Source organism: Aythya ferina (genome assembly GCF_964211825.1).
Source record: "Aythya ferina genome assembly, chromosome: 4".
In the NCBI taxonomy this organism is placed as follows: Eukaryota; Metazoa; Chordata; class Aves; order Anseriformes; family Anatidae; genus Aythya; species Aythya ferina.
The window spans coordinates 26568001-26592121 of record NC_140300.1 but is presented as its reverse complement, the minus strand read 5'-3'; the positions used below and the strand labels follow the sequence as shown (position 1 = coordinate 26592121).

The window sequence follows — 24121 nt, the reverse complement described above, 5'->3', positions numbered from 1 at the left end:
ACTCTATGTTTTGTCCAAACTTTGTTATGTATCTCATAATCTTGTAATGATAAGGCTATTAGAATTGATTGCAATACAAATTCAGTGCAGTGGACCACTGACTATAATTATGTTCTAAAATATAGTTCAATAATTATTGGTTAAAAACTGATGTATGCTATAAAATATACATGTCCATTATATGTTCATCATGGCTCTCAGAAATACAATGAAAGTGTGTTGGAGAACTTGTACTACTTTGCAAAAGAGGTAATCTTTCCATTTGAGTAAGTACTAAAGATACACTAGGGTGAAATAACTGGGAAGTATGATCCAACTTGATCATCCAGTGATGGAACAAATGTCTTCAAGTCCAAATACTGTGCTGTTTTACAGGTCCTATAATTTCTAACACCGATTTGACTTGAATGGAGAGGTTTATGCAAAAAATGTATTTCAGCTGGATGAAAAGATGACTTCTAAATGCTCTTTTTATTTTTCTTTTTTTTTTTTTGACAAACTTTTTTATCGAAGTTTACAAAGGTTTCTTGCATTTGGGATCTTTCATGTGAATGTAGTTTTCTGGAGTTACTAATTTGTATTTATCATGGTTTTTGTTTTAATTTCAAAAATGTCATCATCCTGATCCCTTAAATACCTGAATGGCAGAAAAACAATGAATGACTGAAAGATTGCTCTGTCATTAGGAATGCTTCATCTCTTCGTTGGTTTCCATTGCTCGGCACTAATTCTCTCATTCAGGAGAGGTAATTCTCTTCCTACACATTCCCTGATTTTTCTTTCTTGCATTCATTTTTAGTTGTCATGAAATAACAGATTCTTCAGACCACTTCTGTGAGATGATTGGGAGTGATTAGTGCCATCCCTTTCCATTCCCTCTAGTGTGCGAGACTTTCAGCACAACACCAGAGAGCAGGAGGAGAAAGGATTTTTGTCTTTGAGAATTTAGGTGTGGGCTGGAGGGACAATCCCTGCCCTGAATACATCTGCCTAATGTTATAGATTTCCTCACTGACGATCTAAGAGCTGCTGTGGATGCCTTTTCATTCTCATTATTTGAAGTCACTAATATTTTTCCGCAATGAATCGAAGAATAAGGAAAAGTCCCTTTGCATGAGAAGTTGAGGAGCAACAGTAGTGTGGAGTATATAAATGAGAAAAAGCAGAAGTTTGAGCCTTACATTAAGTGCTGTGTTGATAAAAACCCTCTGTAGTCCTGAGGGTATGCCATGGTATTTCACTGGGTATCTTTGTCAGTGTCCCCAGTGTTAACTGAGTAACAAACCATTAACTTCTTTATACTAGATCTTTAAATGTGAACTTGGTACTGCATTGCCTCATGTAGTTTCTGAACAACAGTTTTCCTACTGGAAAATTTAATAATTAAATAAAGATGAGAGGGAGAAATATAAATGCCTGTTGTTTGAGATAAGGGAATGGTAATACCTTCCAGTCTGTGGGGTGTTAAAGAAGTTAGAGAATTCTATATTGTTGTTGCCAGGCATTTTGTCTTCAGTTAACCATAAGAAAAATGAACAGATAATCTTGTTTGCTACTCCATAACAGGCTAATTCTAAATTAAATAAATGTTTTAAGATAATATTCTGTGGAAAATGCTGTCTGCATTCTTAGAAAGCCAAAGAAAGCCAAAGAATATGTACATTAAGAAATTGGGACTTCACTGATTCTAATTAAACTCATGTTGCCATCATTTAAAAAAAATAATTATGCTGTTTTATGTAGCCAATCATTTTGTATTTTCTGCCTGTACAAAATTGTTAATTTAATATTAAAGGAAAATCTTGTCCCGTATATATACACCTGTCCATATATAGAAGCTTGAACAGGTTCTGAAAGTCCCGTGGACAGCCAGACAGGAATTCTTTTGTCTGAGCAACCATAAAAGACAAATTGGAGGCTGCTTTATCCAAGTTCTGGGAGTACTCTGGGAGTATGCTTTAGAGGAGATTCTGGGAAACACTGCTATCTGTAAAGTACCTTGGAGACTCAGCCGTGGTACTTTTGAGTCCTTCAATACTCTTCTTGTAGGCACATTACACAGCCTTAATGTAAGACCATTTTTATTATTAACTGGATAACAGAATAATAACTGACAAGTCTGTAACATGTTGAAGCGGGATTTAAAAAAAAAAAAAAAAGAAAGAAAAGATTGTCCCCATAACTGTCCATATTTTTAACTCATTTGGGGATTACTTGTTTGATTTAAGTATTAATATGAATCTCTGTTGGGTTAAACCAGGAACTCATTGTTTGTCCTGTTTAGCAAGAAGCTTATTATCTGTGGTCATCCCATGGGTTGTCCTGCTAAACAAAATATGTTAAGAATAAAAGAAGGCATCTCAGCAGCCAGTCTGATTAGTGTTGTGTCTCAAAGCCCATACCTCTGTTTCTCCTTTCCCTTCATATCAGCAATTGCAGGGATTAGGAAAGTGTAGAGAATGCTTGTCTGTTCTCATGCACTCTGGGTATTTTGGGGTATTAACATACAAGCTACATTCAGCTGATTTTAGTAAATCAACACTAACTTTTTTGATACATTAGAATAATGTAGGTAAACATGAATCTCCAGTACTTTATAGTTATTTCAGCTGGCTTAAAATAGGATCTGCTGACTGGTTGATAGATGGATCAGCATAGTGCCTATTTTTTTTAACTGTATCACAATCTTCTGGAACATGATTATAGTATTTTAGACAGTATTACCTATTAAAATATATATTTGAGGCTCCTGTTCCCAAAAAATAAAAATAAAAATAAAAAATCATTGAGTGCCTACTAATATACAGCTTTGTTAAATAAAGGCAGTACCTTTTACTATTATTGATTCCTCTCAAGCTTGGATGAAAAGTGCAGATCTAGCAAATGAAAAAAGAATTGTAGCTCCATTTTTAATGACTGTATAGTATATATGTTTAGTAACCCTGTAGTTACTGTAATTGGATGTGATAGAATCATAATTTTCAATTCTTCTTAACTCTTTTGATCCCCAGAGGAACTCCTTCAGCCTCTGGGACTTAAGAACATGTGAATTTCATACCTCGCTCTGATAGCAGCAAGCCTTGGGAAGATGCTGATAGCTGATGACAATGAGTGTTTGCCACAGATTAGACAGGTTTTGTTTGCAGAGCTTCATCCCACTTTCTTTCAGCTTCAGGGTTCCAGCTCAGTGGAACTGAGTGGAACTGATCCAGATCAGTGATGTAGCTGATGACAGAGATACTCTCCAGAGGCTTCCTCTGAAGCCTGAAATCATCATGGAAGGCCTTTTTCACTGATGTTAGTGGCATGCCATTCAAATATTCATTATGTAATTAATAAGGATAATAAGCGCTTGGGGCAGTGTCTGTTTTAGTTTAGGAAAACGGTGTGTAGCCAAAGGGTGCAATTTTGTATGTATTATCAAAATTCTTTGGTCACTCCAGTGTGTCACTCGAGTTCTGTGGCTATCTCACATCTCCTTGGTGCAGGGATCTCTCATGCTATTTCAGGAAATTATGAGAATTTGCTTTTGTTGAAAGGTTCTGAAGGAGAGCCACCTCTCAAAACTTGTACTTTCACTGTAAAATTGACATGCTGTTATCAGCATAAGACGAAGTGGTTCCTGAAATACAACCTTCAGAAAATCTAGGCTGAGTGATTTTGGTTAGAATAATGCCTGGGCCTGTATTACAGGAGATGAGAAACAGTAAAGGCATGTCTGAAAAATTTCAGACTCAGACACTTCATGACTGTAAAGAGAATGTAAAGATGCTGCTGTTTTAAAATTATATACTTTTATCACGAGATGTGTTTTGGAGTACAGAGGGGGCTGGCAGTGCGAGTGCATCAAATGTGATGATTTGTAAATACTGTGACTTGGAATAAAGTACAGACATTAAACCTGAAATCAGCCTAGAAGAGTTTGACAGGATGTCCCATGACTGTAAATATAAAGCTCATCAAATTCAAACATTTTAAAAAAGAAAGAAAAGCTTTACAATATGTTTCTAAAATCTAAGTTTCTAAAATGTTTTATTTTTCACTTAAATGCCACGTAGTTTTGATTTACTGTCAAATGTCTGGTGTGTCAGGCTGTTTCTTTTACTCCAGCTTTTCAAGTACCCATCTCAGTAAGACCACATTTATTCCAGCCAAGCTCCACTATATTTTCACTTTCATGTTTCTATTGAACTTTTATGTAACTCCAACTAAAAAAGTCTCTCTTTTTTTTAAAAATTATTATTATAATTTATTTTAGAGCTGGATTATTTTTCATTCTTTTTGCCTCCTTTAATTGTGGGTGAGGATGTAGTGAAAAGGAAACAAATTTAATTTTAGTGGATTTTGAAGTAGTCTGGATTTACGGGAACAGATTTCATATTATCCATGTGTTTAGATTGCCCTTTGCAATCTAAATTCTTTGTATTCCTGTTTTCAGCATTTTGTTTCTCACTTTCTCAATCGTTACATCGTCAAGACTACTGCTTATAAGTGCTCATTGGCTGCAAATATTTATACAGCCAAAACATCCAGGTTATGATAATGTCTTTACATTGAACTTGGAAATTATAGGAATACTCTCTTTAAAGAATTGGGAAAAAATCCAGAAATATGTCTAGGTAATTAATTGCTATTTTAATCACTTGGCAGTTCATACCTCTGAGATTGTAAAAATGTTGCTTGAGGTGCCAAATGTCTGTGAAGTCCAACAATAGTGGCCAACAGTATCTAGTTTTTGCACTTCTGTTTTGCTTCAAGCCCTCTCTTGTGCTTAAGTAGAAGCAGGATTCAAGCTAGACACTTTCATTGGCTGGCCTGATGTGACATGGGTTGCGCCAGACAGTACAATAGCCTTCTCATTGGGAATGCAGTACATTCTCGCTTAAACATCTTATTTATTTTTTACCTGATTCGGAAAATTTATCTGAATCCACCTCTCCTACATTCCAACTGTGTTAACTAGACATAGGGCTTTTTGGTTGCTCTGGGAGAGTTGTCCCTTCCAGTGGGGACGTTTCATGTATCAGAGCACAGAGTGAGACCTATATTGTTTAGTGCTGGACTGTAAAGCCATTCACAGTCTTTGGCCAATTTGCCCCATATAGACTTAGATTTGGCAATGCCTAGCTTTTATGGACCACACGTACAGTGGAATTAATTACTTCATTCAGGTTTCCTTTGTGGAACATAGGTAAAGCTAGACATGTTGTCACACCTTGGAAATGATGTGGACATACCCTTAACTGTCTGTAAAAACAGCTTAAAAGCCAATAAACTCAGTGTGGATCTGTCAAGATAAGCAATTAAAAGTGCTGAAGAGAGGCATGCAGCCGAATCTCTTTCTTGCCAACACAGGTGAAAAATCAAGGTTTGGGTTGGAAAATGCTACCAATCTCTACTTTTTTCTGTTCACATTGTTGTGCCTCCTCTAGAGCTCATGCTATTCCTCATCTCCTGAAAAAAGAGCTGTGAGATGAGCTAATAGCTTGGGATGATGAAAACTGGGGAGAGATAGCATCCTTTGTCATGTGCTTGTAGTGATGTAAAGCAGAGACATGAATTCAGTTACTGTCTATCAGGGTCTGTCTTGGCCACAAAGGTGAATTTTCTAACATAGGGCATGTTTCCTCAGTCTTTGAAAGGAATTGTTTTGCTTTGTATAGACAATTAGATATTGAGCAGACACTTCAGTTTCTGTCTGCTACATCCCATGAGTACTGCTAGGCTGTGGAATCAGTCTCTTTCTTGTTTTCTTGCTTTCTTTCTAAGTGTCTTTCTGGCCCAGTAAATTTGTAATAATATATATGGTTTGAGGAACTCAATGGGACTTGGTTGAGAGCCAGTTCCTTAGGCTGCTTGGCAGCATCAGGATATTTTTGCCTCAAGGTGGAAATATAAACAGCCAGGGAATTTTAGATACTTACGATGTTGGACAGGAGTTTGGGGCTATGGGGGTTTTGAACAAATATAAGTGCAAAATTTAGTCATTATGATCTGGACCACTGAGACATTCAGATTAACTTTTATTGATTTCAGTGGAAACTCAAAGTTTAAACAGCTTTGCGGAGCTTGTCCAATGTACTTAAAAGGATAATTGGGGACCAAGGTCTGTTGTTAGCCCTACCCTTCAGTGACTTTCTTAAACTTGAGTAGGAAGCCCACAATAAAGTTAAAGTTGTGTCTCAAATATCACTTGGATCTAAGCTTTTCATTTATAGATCCCTTTGGAAATATATTTAATTTTGCTTCTTGAAGCAATGAGATTTGTAAATTAAAGTTCTATTGGTAGAGACAGAAGAGAAATTAGTAAGGATAACATTTGTGTATGTGATCTATGTTCTTTTCTTCTTTTTGAGTGACAGTTAAAGCCCAAATCTCTCATATGCATGTGTGAGTTGTCTATGTAATGTGTAAATGTATCAGCTCAGAGAGAACTTCTAATTTTTATTTTTCTAGGTGGAAACAGTGCTTTTACAGTTTGCACCAGGAAACTTACATGCAGGACAAATCCCAGTAATTATCTGACTGTGGAGAAAATATCTCATTATGTGAATTGCAGATATGCCTACATTTCATTCTGTGCACATTTTGTGGGTAACCTACATGTATACCTAAAAAAGACGTCAGTTAAAAACATACCAGAAAAATGTTATACGAAGTCATACATTTTTCTTCAGAATAAAAGTATGCTGACATTTAAGTTAAATGGTTTTAGCCAGGGTAATGTATATATGTCTCTAAAGATACTCATCTCTAAAAATACACCTACTTTTAATTGAAGATCTGTATTACAGTAAGTCTCCCCTAGAGTTTATATTTTTCTTCTATGTCAGACCTGTTGTGTTCAATTTCAGAATCCTAAGTATTACTTTGTATAAGAAAAATTCCAAGTCAAAAATGGGCTCCCACTCAGGACCAGGAATTCAGTTAGTCTGAATGACACAATGGTATTTATTTCAAGGGTGCTGCATTGTTTTTATGGGTTGTCCAACTTTATGAGTTCTGTGTAGGCCATTGTAGGGTCTCTGAAAGTCTTTACATGTAGCTGTGTAGTTAGTGTATGATATAATGTCTGTTGATAAAAGCTCTTCAGTGGGAAGTCAGTGTCTGTTGGCTTACTGGCTGTCAGTTCCTGTCTCTTTCCAGTATGTCTTCAGTATATGTTTTTCTTTCTTCAGATTTCCCACTAATGTCCTACTAAGTGATTGAGAGGATGGAGTTCTTTAATCCATAACACAGGTGGATTATATATGAATAAAACTTCAACAATCTCTTGAAGAAAAGGCATCTCTTACTGGGTGTAGTAGATTTTTGCTCCCTCCCCACTGCCCAAAGCGTCTGTCTGGAGCATAAACCTCTGTCCTTTTCTAGGCTACCGTCAGATTATCCTTTATACTGTTAAACTGCTACAGATAGTGTTCAAACAAACCACTGTTTTGCCACAAAAGTAGCAGAGAGCATATTCTTGTTTTGGTTAACACCACAAGAAATAAAATACAGGGCCTGATTCTGTTTTCATTTATACCAAAGAGAACAAAGAGAGTAACTTAACAGTCACTCTTCCAGATATTGTTAAGTCATACTGGTAAGCACTCTACATACACTTTGTTAAAGATGGAGATTTGAAAGAGGAGTTTCCATATATTAAGAAATTGTCTTGCCAGTAGATCAAGGATAGAGTAAAGCTATTGGAAGTGAAGTACTCATGTCAAGGAGAGAAGTGAAGTTGCTTCCTCTGCAAAGCCCACTTGAGTTTACAAATTGGAACTGTATTTGTATATGTCCATGAAGCTTTGAAACTGTTCTAAGTTAACAGTGGATAATGAATGGAGATGATAAGTAGTTGGCTAGATAAAACTGTCATATAAAGCGCCAGAACAAAATATAAACAAGAACTGGCAGAAGAGTATTCTGAAATTTCTGCATTCCTATGGATTTTACTGCTCTCACGACTCCACATTGCTTGACCTTCTTTGACCCTTCATTCTATTCCAGCCAGAGAGTGACTTGAGCTGTCAACAGACACACTAAAGAGCTTGTCAGATAAGGGCAGCATGTTGAGTTCAAACAGTGTTTGATGGATTAAGACCCTGGCTGTTTCACCTGTGCAATTCCTGACTTGTATTACGAATGACAATTTCAAAGCCTTTGGGCAACACTGCCAAGCATGTCCTTGGAGACCATATAACAATGTCAGAACAATGTCAATTCCAGTTAAATAATTTTTAATAGCAAAATAATTAAACTAACATCAAGCTTTTGACAACATTTCCACAAAAACTCAGAAATCCTCCACTAAATCTCCCACAGCACTCCATCTCCTTTTTTTATTTTTTGTTGACATAATTAAAGAACAGTATTTCATTTTCACATTTTTATGCATGCTGTAGCAGCCCTTCAGTTACAGTCTTGCAGTGTTCTCCTGGGTACTATTTACTCTACATTTAAAATAATGTTTTTAAGAGAAAGAGAAATTGTTTCATGCCATGCATTAGAACTGCATATATATATATATATATACTTTAAAAGCTCTGTCCCACCAAGAAGTATTTTTGATGGTTTTGTATTACTTCAAGCAGATTGGCTTTTATTTTAGCTGTCCAAACCCTGAACCTACAGTTTTAGTTCTATGACTAAAAGTTTGAATACATAAAAATTCCAACCCAATCCACTAGCCTGTTTTCATGTGAAGATAGTCCTTTCATACAAATGGATAATGTAGCCTTTTTTTTTTTTTTGCAACAGGACATCTAGAACTTTGCTGAAAGTTCACTCCAAACAATTCAAGATGAGCACACTTCTTTCTTCTTTGATTTTAGATGTACCTAGAACCAGCCATTCATGTTTTGGTTCTACTCTCTGTGAAGAAAGGCTTGTAGATTATCATGATGTAAGGAGAGAAGAATTGAGGAAAAAAAATATTCTCAAATTTGATAAACACTTAGAAAAATTGTTTTAAGAAAATTCTGCCTCAAAGTATGAGAAAGGACATTTGAAAGAAAGCAGAAAGGTTTTGAAAACTGCCTGGTAAGTGGTGTTCCAAAGGATCTCATTCAAAATTGAATTGACTGTGGAAATTTCTGCTTTTGACAACTAGTAAATGTTGATGAGGAACCTTTTCATATGACTTTTCTGACCATCTGCATTACTCAACTTGTGATTGATTTACATTTCAGACACTGCAAATACTCTACCAAGTAGTTTACTTCAGCTGAGCCAGCTCTTCTGCTAAGGAACACATTGGTAGTATATCATACCACCAGAGAGGGCATCTCAAGAACAGGAGAGCTGGTGCAGTGAAGTGGACAAAGGTACTGATACCAACTCCAGCTAGGCTCTGAACTCCTTTTACAATTTATGACAAGTCAGTGCACATTTTTCAATGTGGATATTTAATGTTGGACAGCTAAATCCAGATTCGGCAAACACCTATATTTCGTGTTATTTATACTTTGCTTAATCCTTCTGCTTCAGCTTCCCTAGTATGGAAAAACGCAGATAGTAGAATTATTGTCTTCAGAGAGAGGTTATTATAATCAATGTTTATAAAATCCTAAATGTCATTCAAACACACAATAAACCTTCTAGCTAAGGATACATATGATCTATAAGTCTTCTGCAGTTTGGTGTATTTAATGCTTTTTTAAATTTATTGATTTTTTTTTTTTTCACTATTGATAGTATGACAGATCAAATAAGGAAAGGAAATCAGAAGAAACCAGTGTTTGAGAATCATCATCATCTGAAACATGATCTTAACAGTTCTTGCATTTACTGTGTGTGTTGTTTTTTTTTTTGTTTTTTTTTTTTTGATTGTTTGTTTTTTTAGTATGGGTGTTTCTTCCTCTCTTTATTCTTAACTGTCCATTTCTTTTCAGCTACTTTTGGCTTCTGTCTTGAGAAATTAGCCTAAGCTAAGTCAGATAAGGCTGTATATTATCTTCTAACAGCTATGACTGCTTTTATTAAAAAAAAAAATAAAAAATAGTTATTTTAGCTGAGCTATATTTGCTGAATTTCAGGGCAGTCTATGTAATGGTGGCATCTATATATCATATTCGATACCTGAGATTTTTTTTCCCCTTAATGGGAGCATCAGAAGTGAAAACTACATTTTTACCCTTTCCCGTTCCTGGTTCATCATTCAACCTTCAAAGGAAATGATTCAGAATAACTTAAGAGATCATAAGTATAAATGTTAGCCACCACTCCTTCCAGTAAACAGTTCTTTAAAAACTGGACTTTTTCAAAAGCACTAGGCTTCCATTGATTTAAGCACTTTCAAAAATCAGGCCTTTCAGTGAGGTGTTGACATACCAATTTAAGAAACAAACTTTATAATGATACTGGAAAAACCTTGACCTTATTTTTTTCTCACAAAAATAAACTGTAGATATGTACACAAATGCATGTTGCATTGAACATTTATTAGCTGAGTACATTCCTTTGGCTTTTGCAGAAGTACTTATGATACAGAACTGTTTGAATCTCCAGTGATTTAAGAGGGACTGAGATAACTAGTGCTGTTCTTAACAGAATGTGAGTTATATAAAGCCTGTAGCTGTGGTGCCTGCTGGACGAATTCTCATCAGAAAGTCTGAAACTGTCCTTTTTTCTCTGAATTGTTTTCAGTAAGTTACTAGTGGGACAAAATGATATGCTCTAATTCAGATTTTATTTGAAAAACATGTAGTCTTTCAAAGTGAAAACTAGAATATTTGTTGCAAAAAAGGATCCTCTTTTCTTCTACATCGATAATGATTACGAAATACTGCATTCAAATTTGTAATTCAGATGAATCTTTGTTGTAACAGTAAGTAAACTAATAAATGAAGAGGCACAAGGCTCAGTCTGCTAATATTAACAGATTATAATGGGAATAATTCAAGATTTATTACATTTATGCTTCTTAAGGACCATTTTCTTTTTATGTAGGATATGAATTGAAATATAAAATATGCAGAATGTTGAGAGGAGACAGAAAAGAATCTGCCAGTTCCTCTTTTCTGTTCTTCAGTCTTTTTTTTTTTGTATCTTCTTTTTCTCTGTTTTTGTTTATCCTTCCTTTTCCCTCAGTCTTCTCATATGTTGTAATTATCCAGCTTTTCTTGTTCTCTTCATACCCTGTTTCAAGATGTTCTGCTCACTCCCTTCATTCTCAGCTCCAATGTGACTTTCGCCTGAGGGGAAGCAGCCTTGTGGAGTGCCTGCAGTTAGGATGAGCCCTCACTTCAGGGAAAAGCAACTGGTTGCATTAAAACTTATTGCTGTCGCCACTACCTAGAGCTATGATGGCTTACAGGCAGTTTTAGCAGACAGAAAATAATGGTTATGATTAATTTGTATTCATTCTCATTCCTGAGGCTATCAGGGATGAATTTGCCCCAGTACTTTTTATATGCATTGAAATACTTGTCTTAATTATGATGACCTAAAATGAAGCTCTTACAGCTGAGAATCTCTGGATAGCATGCCTCTTCTTTCCCCCATCCATTCCTTCTCCTCTCCCTCAGTCTTGGTCCTTGACTCAAGGATAATTAGGATCCCTGATTTGAAGTGGTTAATGCACACCAACAGGAGGAATCTACAGACTGTTGTAATAACAATTCAACAATTTCAGTCAATTTGTCTTTAGCTCTTCTGCTCATTTCTGATGGCAGGATTGATCCAGAAGTATCCAGAAAGAGAAATAATGTGATTGGATATAGGATTTATTTTTTTTATTTATTTTAAATATAAAAACTTAAAATGCAAGGCAAACAGGAAGATTTTATGTCCTTCAAGTTTACTACATGCGAATTGTAAAGACAAATAGTATGTCAGATGCAAACAATGTTATCATTAGGGTAAAGAAACAAATGTTATCATTAGGGTAAAGTTACAAGAGAACCATGCTTCATCAATATTTTTTATTTTTTTTTTTGGGGGGGGGGGAAGATGAGGGGAGGTTGAGGGAAAGGAAACAGATTCAGATTTGCCAAGTGATTTTCTTGCCTCAGACAGAGTTCACTCAGATTATACCTGTATAATTGAAATTAACCCTGGTTCTTTGTCATTGGGATACTTGATTGTCAGTCATATATTTGTAACAGCATGGGTTTTTGTAGAATTGTAATTAAGATTGTATGTTGTCATTACAGTACAGGCCAAATTTCAGAGTTAGTCCCTGCAGCATTGTTTTACCCCCTGAAGAGTAGTCTGTCTTGTCACTTCTCCACTGCATCTCACCCTGTGCCAGGTAACCATTTGGAGAGAATAATTCTTTTTCTGGAGAGTCTCCCACAGGCACCGTGCAGTCACTAGTCTTCTGAACTGTACCTGTTGTTTCAGTGTTAAACTTCAGCCAGACACATACCTTATGTTTGTTGAATATTAATAATGGTGCAGACACAGCACTTTCTGTTGTCCATTGACTTAAAATTAGTTTGTAAACTCTTTGGAGCAGATATCAACTCTGCTTTTTTTTTGTAGATGCTGCAGGATAAATTACTGAGATCTCTGTCACACAAATAAATGATTCTCAAGATGTGCAGGGAAAATGTGCTTACTGAACTTTCAGAGTGCCTGAACGACACATAGTAACAGTCAGCCTTTATTTATTTGCTTGAAAAGCAATCACAGTCCTGGAAAGAAGGTTCTCTTTTTGGAGGAAAGGCTTTACCAAGTCTTATATTGTAAAGAATATGTCTCTAGTGTTGGTCTAAGGAAGCAAATTCAAGTTTCTTTAAAAGTGAAAGTGGGGGAGTGTGCTCTCATCACGCTCCAGAAGTTCACTGAAAGCACTGTATCACCTCCATCTCTGCTTTGGGTGCGGCTACATCCCTTTGATAATACACTACTCTCTGTGCAGCCACACATAGAACAGTCTTGCCTTTGCCTGGTGGCTGGTAGAGCTTCTCCAGTCGTGGGTGAGTACTGCTGATTTCTTCCAATAGAGGGCAGTGATTATTGGCCTCAGTACAATTACACATAAAATCTGTCTGTGCCACATATTTGTCAAAAGGTAGCTTTTAGCAATGTAAAAACTATTAACCATCCATTTTAAATGATGCTTAAATATAGAAATTATGATACAATACCAGGATCAGTCATGTCACAGGCATGTATTTTTTTTAGGAATGGAAAATTCTGGGTTGAGTCAAAGTGCAGCTAGTTGTATTCAAATATTTCTTATCCAGCCAGCAACTGGCTTTAAGGCATTCCTCGTGTTGACTGTCTTGAGTACAGACAGCAGCTGGCAATGGCTGTGAGAAATTTCCTGCGTGTTCTATCCCTCTTAGCAAATATCATTCAGTTTTGAGTCTAATTGAAAACTGAAGACAGAAAACTCAGCAATTATTTTTCCCTGCAGTACAATATTTAATATTCTGACTTCGTGGCTGTCTGGCTCCAATGATTGGAAGCACTTATTTTTATTTTTTTTAACAGTATTTATAGTATTGCAGCAGTATCTCAAGACCATCATGTATCAAGGGAAAGAACCATTATGTTAAAGCATGCCACTTAAAAAATACCCAATTAAAATACAGAACACAGTCAAGTGTTACGTTTGGTGTAGTCTGTAATTGTTTTGTAACCTCTTTCTTGTCTTTGGCTTTGAAAAAAACTGTTCAGGATGAAGAAAACAGCCTTGAACTGGAAAAGCTTTAATAGGAATTATCTGCAAAAACAGAGATAATACCTCTGCAAAAAAGGCATTACATGTTTAGAACTGTACTACCTCATTCAGTCCAATACAGTGTGATTATATTTGCTGGTAGAGATATGGGAAATATGTATGTAGTTTCTGATAGCTGTATAGTTGTCTGATTGAAATGAACTACACAGTGGGACAAACTCTTGCCTGATCACCTCTTTGTAATCACAGTATAATTAAGTGGGGTAGAGACCCCAAGTATTTACAACAGGATTCTGGTTCAGTGGAATAAATAAGGGCATAAACTTGCTCAAAATGTTGCATAATTTTGTATAGAGAGCTTGAAGTACTATAGATTTAAAGTGATTACTTTATTTATTTATTTTTTTATCAGATAGTATTACTGAAGTCTTCACTAACATCTATGTGACCAGTTTTGGACCTGTTTCAGACACAGATATGGTGAGTTTCTGAGTCCTTTGCATGTGTGGTAAAAAATGTAAAGAGATATGCTATAAACTTGCTTTTAAACTTGCATTCTGCTTTCATTTGTTGTGGGAAGATTAAGAGCAATTTTCCTGAAGTCGGGAAGTACCAAATCTCAGAAGTTCCAAAGATGGAAATTGGTTTATAGACCCTAGATGACAAGTACATCTGTATTAACTGTTCAGTTTGTACCACTGAATCTCCTGTTTATAGTCCCCCTTGACTGTACGTATGGTTTATATTCTGGAGCAGTCTTGAGGTGGGTGAACTGGATTCATTTTGGACGAAACTAAACTGGAAAGTAAGAGCACTGTGGGACTTGACAGGAGTTAGTTTGCAAAAATACTCTTGAAATGTAGCTTGGAAGTTGGCTCATCAGCACCAATTGTGTGGTTTTACTAATCTGTCCTGCATCATTTGCACTGTTTAGTAAACTGACATTATGGAAAAAGGTTTATCAAAATTTCCACTATTTTGGTAATTTTTTTTTTTTAATGGATTTTTTTTTTTTTTAATGAAATTCATATAAATGTAGTCATCACCTTGTGAAATGAATTTTAGCAAAAATTTCTGCAATGATAATACATGAAAAAATATTTCAGGGAAGCAAGAGTTTCTGGCCTGATATTCTTATGAGCCCCAAACCAAGAGTTTATAATTTTTATTGAGTGCTTAGAATTTTTGCAGTCCCTGGGTCTACTAGTGTTAACAGGGACCATCTAAAGTCAGTGACATTACAAAGAAAGAAAATATCAAAATATTGCTCTGGATCACAATTTTTCATAAAAACACCAATGAAAAAAAACAACTCTGAGACAAGGGGTCCTTTGTAGGCTCACTGCAAATCAGATGCAGATTAGAGAGGAAAATCTTCATGGATAAAACACCTCTGATAGGAAAGAAGGGAAGGACGACATAATCAGAAAATTCATCTAGCTGCCCTTACCACTCCTTTACAATATGAGAGCCCTATGAGTATCTGGGTTATTATGTTTTTAAGACACATATACCAGATGAATGGACATAGGACTATGTGAGATACAGAAAGCAGGTTATGTGTAATTGTGGTGAAAAAGTAATAAAATTATTTATGAAGAATTTTAAACATAATTGATAATATATGAAATATAACACATTGTATTTGTATATGCATAAAAATAATATTTTTAAAACCAGTCTATATTTATTTATTTTTTCCTGTAAAAACTTTCACACTATGCATCATACAAAACAGGAAGCATTTTGATTCTACATGCTAGGTTGCAATGAAACTAAATATTATTTATAATACAGTATGTGTTTTTAAAGGTATGTGTTCACTGACTAGCAATCATAGCTTTTGAGATATATATATATATATTTTTTTTTTTGTGGTTGTTTCATTTTTTTGAGCTTTGTTTCCACTGTGAAGAATAAATTACTGGTGCTTCACGTGAAAAGTTGTTTTCATAGAAAAAAGGTATATTTATTTTCTTTTGACACTGCATGTGCTACTGATTCTCTTGAGGTGTTTTTCCTAATGATGTTAAGTTTCTGAATTGATTCTTGTTTATTATGAATTATAAAAAATGGGTACCCACACTATATGCAAAGTGACTGTATGAACATCACTTGACCTTGTTACTCTAGTTTAGCATGACTTCACTGTCCTCACATTTACAGCATTCCTGAAGAATTGGGAGATAAAGTTAAAACAATTTTAAATTGTGATATTTGTGGTACAGGGAGATTTATCAACGGCTGTGCAGGTCACTTGTGGTGAAATGGGGCGTTAATGAAAAGCTCCTTGACCAAGTTCCTGGAACACTTTTGACATCAGTGTGTAAATGTATGGAGAACTCTGGATATCTATTTACACAGGCAGATATGACAACACAGTAAGCTCTCAGGTCATTTGATATCACTACTGTAACTACTGTATTGAGGTATTATCGAAGCAGACTGTGGTACATTAGAATGGCAGCTGTTACTGTAATGGGGAGGTTTATTTGCAAAAAAGTAGATAGATAAGAGCAGTTTAATACCTACTGCTACAAGTTTCAGGGTTAATTTAACTTAAGTAGCTAATTATTAAGTCATTTTGAAATGTATGAGCAGTAGATTAGAAAATTTCAACATATAAATTTTGAAATAATAACTTCCAAATTATCTCATATTCTGTCAGATGCAAAGGTAACATTAGAGTTTATACGAGTACTGTTTCATTTAGGTATTGCATTACTGAATTGATAATGTAAACTACTATACAGAGAGTTCAAGGATATTTTCTTCTGTAAATGTTGTCACCACTGGAATATTTTAGTTTTTTTTAAACTTTTCTCCTGACAACTTTCACTTGGAAAATAAGTTTGGTCTCTGTCCATGTCATCCTAAGTCTTCAGGGGAGCCCAAACTGAATTGCAGGGCTTTTTAGTAACGTTGGGTTCCAGTGCCTGAGGAACTCTCTGTTTTCACAGTGTGAGTGAAGCCTTCAGTCCCATTAGGGTTTCAGACTGGGCACTGCTGTTGTCCAAAACTTTCAGAGTCGCTGCTGCCAGCAGAATTCCTTCCCCTGGGATTTTTCTTAACAAAGAAGGTCAGCAGACATATGACTGTACACCTTTGCATTATCTATTTGCCTGTTTTATTTATTCATTTACCTATCTATCTATCTATCTATCTATCTATCTATCTATCTTTCTATCTATTTATTTATTTATTTATTTTTGGCAGTTAGCATATTGTGAAAAGCAACAGTACTTAGGAAGAAAGCTTATCGAAAACAGGAAGGGAACTCACTATTGTTGGAGATGGTTGATATGTGATTATAGCATGGAACAGAGAGGTGACACAATAAAAATTACAGGTTGATTGGGTCTAAGGACGCTGTTGTTGCATATCCATGTTGATTCAAAAAGTTGATAAAATATCATCCTAACCTTAACTGGTTTGGGGTTTGTAGGAATTTGTGAGGTTTCTGTATTCCTCACTAGGTACAGTAGTTCACATTAATGATGATATGTTATTGTGTACAACTTGTGACTCAGTATGGTTGCTGGAGTGTAGGATTTCATACAAATTCTCTATATTTTTCCAGTAGCATGAAGTGATTGACATAAAGTATTTAAGTCCAGGCAAATTTGATCTCTGACCATTTTTAGACTAGCTGAAATAGTGGTTGATAAATTCAGGAGGTAAAATCTGAAGCTCAGATTATTCTGCAAACATGATTCGAGTCAAAGTTTTTAATCTTCATTCTGGATTAACATTTTGACTAAATAAATAATAATTAAAAAATGCTACTCTGTGTTCTGCCCCAAATAGTCATCTGCCAAATCTGTTTAATCTTTGCTAGAACTCTTTTGCAAACTGCAATTCAAGTGAACTGCTGTGACTAAAATATGGCTGCACCCATATTAGCTGTGTGATAAAAATGCTGTTGTATACTACCCACAGTATGTAATGTCAAAGAAAATGCCAATATACAACAGTATTTATTTATTTTTTTGCAAACTAATGAGCATCAAAGAAGGCAAACAAAAATGGGATTAAACAGGTTTTGTTTTCACTGTTCTGTTTTTTTGAGATGCTATTTCTCCAAAATGTTTAAGTTCAGTATTATGATGCTATGCCTTATGGGCTTGCAGCCAGATCAGTGATACAAATTTACTTTGACATTAGCCTGAGAGAAGAAAAGCTGCATTACTTAAAACAAAACAAAACAGACCCCCCCCCCCCCAAATTAACAGAACAATAGAAAAACAATGCATCTCTTAACTGTCTAAGGATAATTATAAGGTTAATTTATGATCAGAGTGGTTAATTAAAACATTTTTAATTAAATTATTTCATTCCTGAAAATTCTAAAGTGAAGGATAATTTTGGTTGGAATATGGTTCCCAGGATAACAAAATGGAAATGATTTAACTTAATAAATTAAAATTGATATATATATATTTTTTTCAAAATTAGTAAATAATATTAATCCCAGTCTGATGATTGGCATAGCCATGTAGATATGCCAATAGCTCTGGTTTTAGTACTGCAAACAAATTACTCTTACAGATTTTTCTCAGAATTATTTTCCTTCCAGGCTCACCTACCACTCTGGCTTCTAAAATTTCCCAGATAGCTATATAAGTGCTGATCTTCTTGAGAGGAAAAAATACATAAAAAAAATTGAAAGCTTATTTGCTCCTCCAACAGTTATTGTATATAAGACAGAGCATATAGCCACTGAGAACCTTTATATGAGGTCTGCTGAGAAGAAAACTCCAACAAGCTTTTGCAAAGTATTGCCTCACAGCAGCCTGTCTAATTATCACTGGGAACTGTCTTTCCTACTTACCTACAATACAATAGTAGGTGGTAGGACCTAAATCAGTTTTCCTTAATATTAAAATTAACAGGCTTTCTTATAGTTTTATATTTGAACCTCTAATTTCTTATTGTATTTGGAGAGTTTTGTTTACTGTGGTTATGTCTTTATTTTCTCTTTATGTTTCTACATAACATTGTTCCTAATCTCTTGCCGATAGGCTTGTTTTTCACACTAGCATCGAGAAACATGAACATTTCTCTAGGTTATACATAGATCATATGAGTTCAATGCAACACAGCCTTTCATATCGTCAATTTGCAATTAAACTTTCAAGACACATATCTGATTTTTCAAATGTAGTAAGTACAGAATTTTTAATGAAGACTGAATGTCAAACCAGAAATGACCACAAGGAGTATTATAACATCTCTTGCTGTAATTGAGGATTTTTCTTCACAGAAGAGGCTGAACACCAGATCACATTCATTTTTCTGTATCTGCTTTTCAGAATTCATAATTCCATTCTGTATTTCAGATTATTTTTTTTTTCCTATAAAACTTAATGTTTTAGCTGTTTCAAGATCTGATTATTAGGTATGGTTTCATAACTGGGAAGAGAATCTAGAGGGGTTATGTTGTCCAGCTGGAATAAGGGGTTACTTGATAATGATTTTCTTTTCCCAAAGACTAAAAAGAAAAGTAAAGCAATTATTTTACTGTAGATTTTATTTTAGTTCAGTTACAGAAGTGTAGATTGAGACTAAAAGGCAAACAGAAATGGTAAATACAATTAGTTCTCTAGGGCATTGGGAAGCATCTAGGTCGTCTTTTTATCATGGATATATTTCTGAAAAGTCAGTGAATTGGTAGCTCTATTCCCTTTTATTATAGGCCAAGATCATTGCCTTTGCAAGGAAATCCATAGGCAGTTTTTAAGGAGGATACCGCATATGATGGTCTGCACAATTTCTGTCCTTTTATCCTCTTGGAAAGCATTGTTTTCCTGTGCAGTATCCTGTCAAGTGGATAAATATCAGAGTTTCATTTGTCAGAGACTGTGCCCAAGCACTGATATTAGCTCCCAATGTACTTTCTATTTGGATTCCTGTCCCTGGCACCAGGTATCCATTGTGTTTCAGGGTTGCTCTTTCTCCATGTCTGAACAAAAAAGGGTAATGAGAAATGTTTGTATTTTCAGTGACAGTACTGTGAATAATATTGTTTTATCTCTAAGTAAGCTCAATTTATATCTTTCCCGTTCCTCTCTTATCTCTCCTCAGTGCTTATTTTAGACTCAGAGTTCATTCTCCATCAGATCTATGGAAAGAGAGAGAGCCATTCAAAGAATCACCTTTTCATAAATGGATATGAATAAGAAGACATTTTCTTCCCTTAGATGCTATCATTCAAACTGGTTAAACACATTTTTTCCAGACTTTTTTCAAATACTTAATTTAGATTAAATGCTTAGACAAAAATGACTGAAGTTGACAGAAGAAGCAGAAATAAAAGACTTGAAATAAATTCTTCAAATAGAGGAAAATTATGCTACAGTTCCCTAGAAATATACCACATTTTTTTTATAGTACTAAAAGTTGAAAATATCTAGCAGATGTTGATATATTTAAAAATGAATGAAAGTTTGTTTGAAATGTAGTGATTATTAAGAGAATATTTAAGATTTTAATAGGGCTGTTAAGTATTTTGTTAAAAAATAACCAACATTGCAGTTTAAATCTCAGCACTGCTCCATGAGGGTGTTTATTTGTAATACTTTCAAGATTTCTATTCACCAGTGTATAAGACCCGCCTCTCTCAAAAACCTGAAATGAGTATCTGTCTGTCTGCTATTTTCTTCTACGTTCTGTGTTTTTTACACATCAGAAGATAAATTTTGGAAAAGGCCAAATGGACTCCATTTATACATCCACGCAGCGAGTTTTACTCTTACACAGTTAATGTATTAATAGTACTTCTGTAGAGCCCGAGTGTTTGTGCCTAGAGTGTTGAGGGATTTTGTGAGAGTGAATTGCATCCAGAAATCTTTCAGTCCCAATACTGTTAGGTGAATGTGGAGGAGGTGATTTAATAAAATGTTCAGTCTGCTTCACAACAATGCAGCTTGCTAATGGACACTTGCAATCTCAAGATGTTTGGAACACTTCCATTTTTACTCCAGATGCAAACACTGCCAAAATCCCAAAACCGTTATCTGAGAGGGTGGGAATAGATTCTGTTTTTGTTTGATCTTTTCCCATACAAATTTAGCCTTAGGGGGAAAAAAAAAAAAAAAAAAAAAAAAAAAAGATGACTGTCATACAAGGTGAAGAGATTGCTTATATTCAGTTAAAGCTTCTCTCAGAGATACTAATATTTATATATTTACTGTGCATACTGTTGTTCAAAACTACTATGCATTACAAGAAGAGGAGTGCCGCTCCTTCACCATTTTATTCTTTTGATCAGTGAACTAGCAGAGCCTCAGTGCTTCTTAGTACTATTACAGTACTATTACAGAATTTTATCCTCTCCTTAAAATTATGTGTAAGCTGGCATAATACATATTTGAATTGTTATGTTTAACTGTACTGTGTTAGAGTCCAGCTACATGTATAAAAGCACCATTTCAGACATAAATCAGTAGGAAGCATTTGCTTGTCTAGAAGAGATCACAGAACCCCTTTGTACTTCTGGAAGTATGCTGCTGTGATTTTGTGGAGATAGTGTACTGAGCACTGGACAAGAGTTTGGTACTGTCCAGAGACATAGTGGTCTTTTTGTCATATAGGAGAATATCTGCAGATTGTATTAAATGAATATCAGGTATTAATTTGAGTATTTTTTTTTCTATAATGCAGATTTGCATTTCTAAAAGAATGTTAGTTTTGATCGGAAAATAAACACCACACAGCATTTACCACAAAATATATATGTAGATGGAATAGGAAATCGTTACATAACATTTATGTAGAATCTCTTGGTAAATGTTGACTTTGTATCATACTGACTAGATTCAAAATATTTTATTAGCTTCCTGTTTTTGTTACATGGTAATCATCATAAGTAATCATCATGTGATCATAAGTAGAACAGATTTGGTTCAGGAGGGAACATGGATGAGTGAATACAGCACTGGGATTCAAGAGGCATGGATTGTACTTTGCTTTTTGTAACCATTCTGTAAATGGACTGAAACAACTTAAGGTCATCTCAATGCTTTAGTTTCCCTTTGTGTAAAACTGAGATCCTAATACTTCCTTTGCAAATGCATTGATGTCTAGAAGAAGAAAAGTTAAGAGCTATGTGGGATTTTATTACTTTGTGGTGAATGGAAGGAGGTGATATTCATGATCATTCACACCAGACCTCGGGTAAATCCCTCTTTCCATTTTCTAAATCAGATGTTCTGTCAAACAAAGTTTTCTGGCATGATTTGTTTGGAAATATGCCAATAGAGAGAACAGAATTACTTGTAGATAAATGGGGATTTATCAGTGTAAACTTTCAAGTCCACAGATCAGGTTTTCTTCTATTTGTTTTGTGTCCTAAGCTGTGTCCAGACATCAGATGTGCTTTTTTTAAAGTGTTGCTGTTTTGATTTAGTGGCATTTCATGTCTGCTTTTTTATTTTATCTTTCATATCTCCAGTAATTCTTTTTATATGTGATGGACGACAGTGAAGAAGTGGGACCTTTGAAATTCTTTTTTGATGGACACATTACAAAAACTTTATATTCTAATCACTTGCGTCCAGGAGATATTTTTCAAAGGAACTTGTAGAACTTATCACTCATTTCTCTTGAATTTTAGAGGGATTTCAAAGACTTACTCCCTCAGGCTCTTCTTTTCACTTCTGTATACCTCAAACATCAATCTTCTCATGCATAGCAATGATGTATTGGCAAAGTCCCTCAGACAGATATTAAAAGAAAGCTTCTAGGGCAGTTGTTTTCCTTGAACTACCTGCTATTTCCAGACAAATGTCATATATTCCCCCTGTTGCTTCAAGCATGTAGTTTTTGCTGCTCTTGGTCATCCATTATTTTATGGTTTTGTGACTTTCCCTGATCCATAAGTGAACTGTTAGATAACTTGGAATTTGAAAATGGGATTTTAAGTTAGAGGATAGTTAGCAAACAACATATAAATTAGAAAATAAAGCAGAACTATTCAATGTAATCTGTTACAGAGAAATGGGCATATTATTTGTCATGAAACAGTGTCTATTTACAGATATGTTTACTAAAATATTATTATAGGTAGTAACAACTGATGTTAAAGAAATCCAAACAAATTAATTTTCAATGTATGGCAGTATTAGTTTTGTTTAATATTTGTGTGAGTAACTATAGTTTGAATTTAAAAAATTGCAAAATTGTGTTATGAAATGTAAAGTCTCTTGATATAGCTAAAAACTGTGCTTGTGTGTTTTGTCAGGTTAGTTTACAAGTACCTCATTATATCATTCCTAAAGGATTTTCCCAAGCACCTGTCACAGCTCTTAATTACAACTGCTTTCTCCCCTACGCCTGTCATGATCTTTCAGATAACAGAATTTTCTTTCCTTTATTCCACATAAAGATCTTATCTTCTGTCTCTATCTTGGAAATGACTCACTCAGCTCCTGGGCATGCAGAGTCATAGAGTCATAGAATCATAGAATATATCAAGTTGGATGGGAGCCACAAGGATCATCGAGTCCAACTCCCGGGTCCCAAAATGACCACCCAAAAAAATCAGACCAATAGGAAAAGGAGCTGAGAAGGGCTATCACTTCTTGCTGTCTGCTTAGCACACAAGGGAGACAGCAAGAAGTGGTGAGGACTGTTAAGTTCTTTCCAATCACTTCTGTCTGGAAATAACTGGAATATTTTATATTGGTAGAATTTTATTAGGATTTTTCCATTCAAAGATAGTATACTCAAATATGGTTTGCTGAAGTTGTATCATTTGCAGATTAATCGTAATAGTACAAGCTGTTGTAATATAGTCATGTTTTGAAATCATAGGCCCATTTTGCACCTGTCTGACAAAACTGAAGTTGCTCCAAGGTAACATTTGCTGCTGCACAGAATGCAGTTTATGTCCAACAAAGTTTTTATGGTCTTTGATTTCCAATTTATGTGTTGTGCTGACAATAACAAATCACTAATCCATTTACAGTTTCAATTTAAAGTTAGTTAATGAACTTATTATCAATGTTTAATCAGCTTTTTTTTTTTTTTTTTTTTAGAAAAGCAACAAAAAATAGCAGATGGAATATCTAGCACTGTGTGACACAGGCATCTGGTCTAGGTCATCAGTTTGTTTTGCTTGCATCCTTTTCTCCTTCCTTCCCAATATTAGGTATCAAACCAGACAGTTCAGCATACAGTGTGTCACCTGTTATTCGTCAGCTTTGCTCCTTATTTAAGTATTTTTGCTAATAAAATCTATACTTCTATAGGTCCTTACTTTGCCTTTTCCAAAAATCTTCCTTATACCCATCGGCCTGCATATATTTTACAATTTATGGATAGGCTTGTTTTCTTCCTCTCAGCCATTCTCCATGCTATTGAAATGCTGGATTATTCTCCTACAGGTGCATCTGCTACATGAGTAATACTATATCTTTCTGTGTTTTTTTCTTACTTCTTAATGTAAAAAACTAAGTTTATTGAAATTACCTTTGTCACAGATACTATATGTATGAGGTACAG

The 24121-nt window shown here is 35.0% G+C and overlaps 1 protein-coding gene across 7 annotated transcripts in view; it reads left to right on the top strand.

Moving 5' to 3' along the window:
* The window catches only part of GABRA2 (gamma-aminobutyric acid type A receptor subunit alpha2), a 59910-nt gene that overhangs the window by 16091 nt on the left and 19698 nt on the right, over positions 1-24121 (top strand). For all 7 annotated transcript variants that reach the window (XM_084518613.1, XM_084518615.1, XM_084518612.1 and 4 more), the window contains one exon: positions 14031-14098. In XM_084518613.1, the coding sequence (XP_084374739.1) occupies positions 14031-14098 (68 nt within the window). The remainder of the gene's footprint in view (positions 1-14030; positions 14099-24121) is intronic.